Below are 2,825 nucleotides of genomic sequence, written 5' to 3'. Positions count from 1 at the left end.
ATACACACACACATACACACACATACACACACATACACACACATACACACACATACACATACACACACACATACACACACATACACACACATACACACACACATACACACACATACACACACATACACACACACATACACACACATACACACACATACACACACATACACACACATACACACATACATACAGCTTAAGTATCCGATTCTGGATGGCATTCACCACTCCACAAACGTACATACACACACACACACACTGGTAAACCTCCACCACCATCCCACTCCTCACATACATACACATAACTCCTGGCTAAAGCTAAATCCTCAAATACACCTGCCGGGCCCCCCCACCCCCCCACCCCACCTCCCCCCAGGCGCGTCCCTCCACTTTTGGGACGCTCCGGACGACATCTCCTCCGCCGATATGGACTTGGTTCTGGAGCGGGGTCGCATGTACCTGCTGGGTGCGGTAGGCAGGTTCGGAGCTGTGCCCATCACCCTCACCGGGGATATGGATCTCAACCCGGATACGGGGACGTACAGGTTGGTTGGTTGTTGGTTGTTGGTTGGATAGTTAGTTAGGTGGTTAGTTTGGGGGGGCACTTCATTTGCTTAAGGGGGTCTCCTTAGTTTTATTAAGGTGGTGTGTGTGTGTGTGTGTTTTGCCCTGCTTTGTGTGTGTGTGTGTGGGGGGTGCGTGTGCATGTGGGGAGGGAAAGAGACGTGTGGACGAAGACTTCTCGTTGTTTGCTGTCCGTTGTCTGTTGCATTCAGTTGCATTGCTTCGCACCTGCTGTAATTCACCAACACACACATTTACACACACACACACACATACACACACACACACACACACACACACACATGAAAGCACACACGCGCGCACATGCGCACATTCCGAAATGAGGTAAACGCACTCGTACTGCCATCCTCGTGCACACCCTGTTGCCTGTTTGGGCAGTTTGGGCTGTTTCAGACGATTCGGGTCGTTATTTCCCTCTTTCCCCCCCCAATGGTCATGTGGCCTCCATCATGCATACACACATACACACACAGGCCCCGCGCGGCTCAGATCGTAAAAACACAACCCCCCGGCCCCCCTCCCGCCATCCCCCCCCGGCCCCCCTCCAGGCTTCAGGCCAATGTGCCGGGCGGCGGTGTGGAGGTGAATGCGCTCCGAGCCACGCTGGGTGTACGACCCGTACCCATACCCGTTGCAGGGGCAGTGCGTGGTGTACTGCACTGTACGGGGCCGCTGGAGAGGCCCATTTTCTCAGGTGGGGGTGTGCATGTATGTCTGTACGTGTGTATGTGTTTAAATGGGGGGTTTCGATGGAGCATGTAAAGGGATGGGGGAGAAGGGAAGGTTAGTGATTGAGGCATTACCTGCTCTCCACCACCGAGACACCACCACACTTCCCTTTCGGATAACCCGAACTCCCCCCCACGCGACACGTCAGACCCTGACAATAGGTCTTGTAAAGGATGACGTGCGTATACGCGTGTCTGTCTGTCTGTCTGTCTGTCCGTGTTTCCTTTTCAGGATCCGCGATTGCCGTACGTCCATCCCGGGAGCAATTGTCAGCGGGGTTAGAAGACACCCCCGCACTGGCAGCCTTAGTACGGGCGTACGGACGTACGAGCAGCGGAGATAGTCGCAGTAGCAGCAGCACTACTGGCAGTAGTGGCACTGGCGGCAGCAGCGGGAGCAGCGGTGTCGCGGTGGCGGCGTACGACAAGGTGCCGCTGCTCGGGGCGCAGGTGAGGGGGGGTTGAGGTTTTAGGGTTTTAAGGTAAGGTGGTGATGGTTGGTCAGTTGGTTGGTCGGTTGTTAGCAGCTAATTAGGAGCTATCCTTTCCGCAGCATATGCACTTGCTTACTTTGAAGTAAGTCCTATCGTACCCTTTGTCGTATTTTGTTGTCGTACGTAATCGTACTTTCCCCCTCCCTCCGTGTGGTGCTTGGTAATGTTGTTTATGTTAAGGCCCATGCCCGCAATAATATCCGATTTTTGCCTGTCAAAATCGAAATGCCCCTCGTGGTAGCGTCGTCGTCTTGAGCTCCGTTTTCGTTTCGTTTCCTTTCTTTTGAGCCGTTCCTCAGACGAGCTCGTGTGTGTTTTGTGTGTCCCCCGCCTCCCCCCCCTTCCTTCTTGCATGAGATTTCCCCCCCACCACCACCACCACTTTCGTCTCGTCCTCGTCTGATTATTTTGCTGTCTGAGGAGGTTGCCTTCTTAACCACCTCCCATATCTTCGCTCTCCCTCTTCGCCACCTTCTCCCCCTTCGTCACCTGCCGTACGCACCTGCCGTACACACCCGCCGTCATTGCGGCTCCGAAGGCCGTCTTCACTCTGGACATGGCTACACAGATGCTAAATCTCCATTCCGTACAGGTGAATCTCCACCCGCCGTACATGGGCAGGACGGTGTACGACATGTTGCTGTTGTTGTTATTGTTGTGTGTATTCATGGCCCAACCATGTTCCGCCCTCCCGCCCTGGCAACACGAGGCGGTCTCTGTGCCGGTCTCCCCCGCCAAGGGGGTGGGCGGCTGCTCCCCCTCTCCCGCCCCCTCTAGGGGTGTCCCGGGACAGCGACACGTCATTGCTTGGGCTGCAGCTCGTACGGCAGCTGGCGGTGCTTGGGATTCCTGTGTCGGCGGCTGTTGACCCTTCGCTTGTTGCATTCGCATAATCCCCCCCCCCACCACCACCACCGGGCACAGACACGCACATACACACGTACCCCTTTTCTCCCCTCCCCCCCGTTTTCCCCCCCCCCTTCCCCCCCTTCCAGGTTCAGCCCGATGGGGGGGGCTCCTT

The 2,825-nt window shown here is 55.7% G+C and overlaps 1 protein-coding gene across 1 annotated transcript in view; it reads left to right on the top strand.

The window, feature by feature from the left end:
• VOLCADRAFT_99165 (uncharacterized protein) overlaps positions 1–2,825 on the top strand; it is a gene marked incomplete at both ends in the record, with an annotated part of 20,964 nt that overhangs the window by 8,620 nt on the left and 9,519 nt on the right. The window contains 5 exons of the mRNA XM_002957966.1: positions 374–542; positions 1,131–1,276; positions 1,543–1,588; positions 1,709–1,760; positions 2,343–2,396. Coding sequence (XP_002958012.1) covers positions 374–542; positions 1,131–1,276; positions 1,543–1,588; positions 1,709–1,760; positions 2,343–2,396 — 467 coding nt within the window. The remainder of the gene's footprint in view (positions 1–373; positions 543–1,130; positions 1,277–1,542; positions 1,589–1,708; positions 1,761–2,342; positions 2,397–2,825) is intronic.

This window comes from Volvox carteri, assembly GCF_000143455.1.
Source record: "Volvox carteri f. nagariensis unplaced genomic scaffold VOLCAscaffold_83, whole genome shotgun sequence".
Taxonomy (NCBI): domain Eukaryota; kingdom Viridiplantae; phylum Chlorophyta; class Chlorophyceae; order Chlamydomonadales; family Volvocaceae; genus Volvox; species Volvox carteri.
This window is presented reverse-complemented; position numbering and strand designations above follow the sequence as displayed.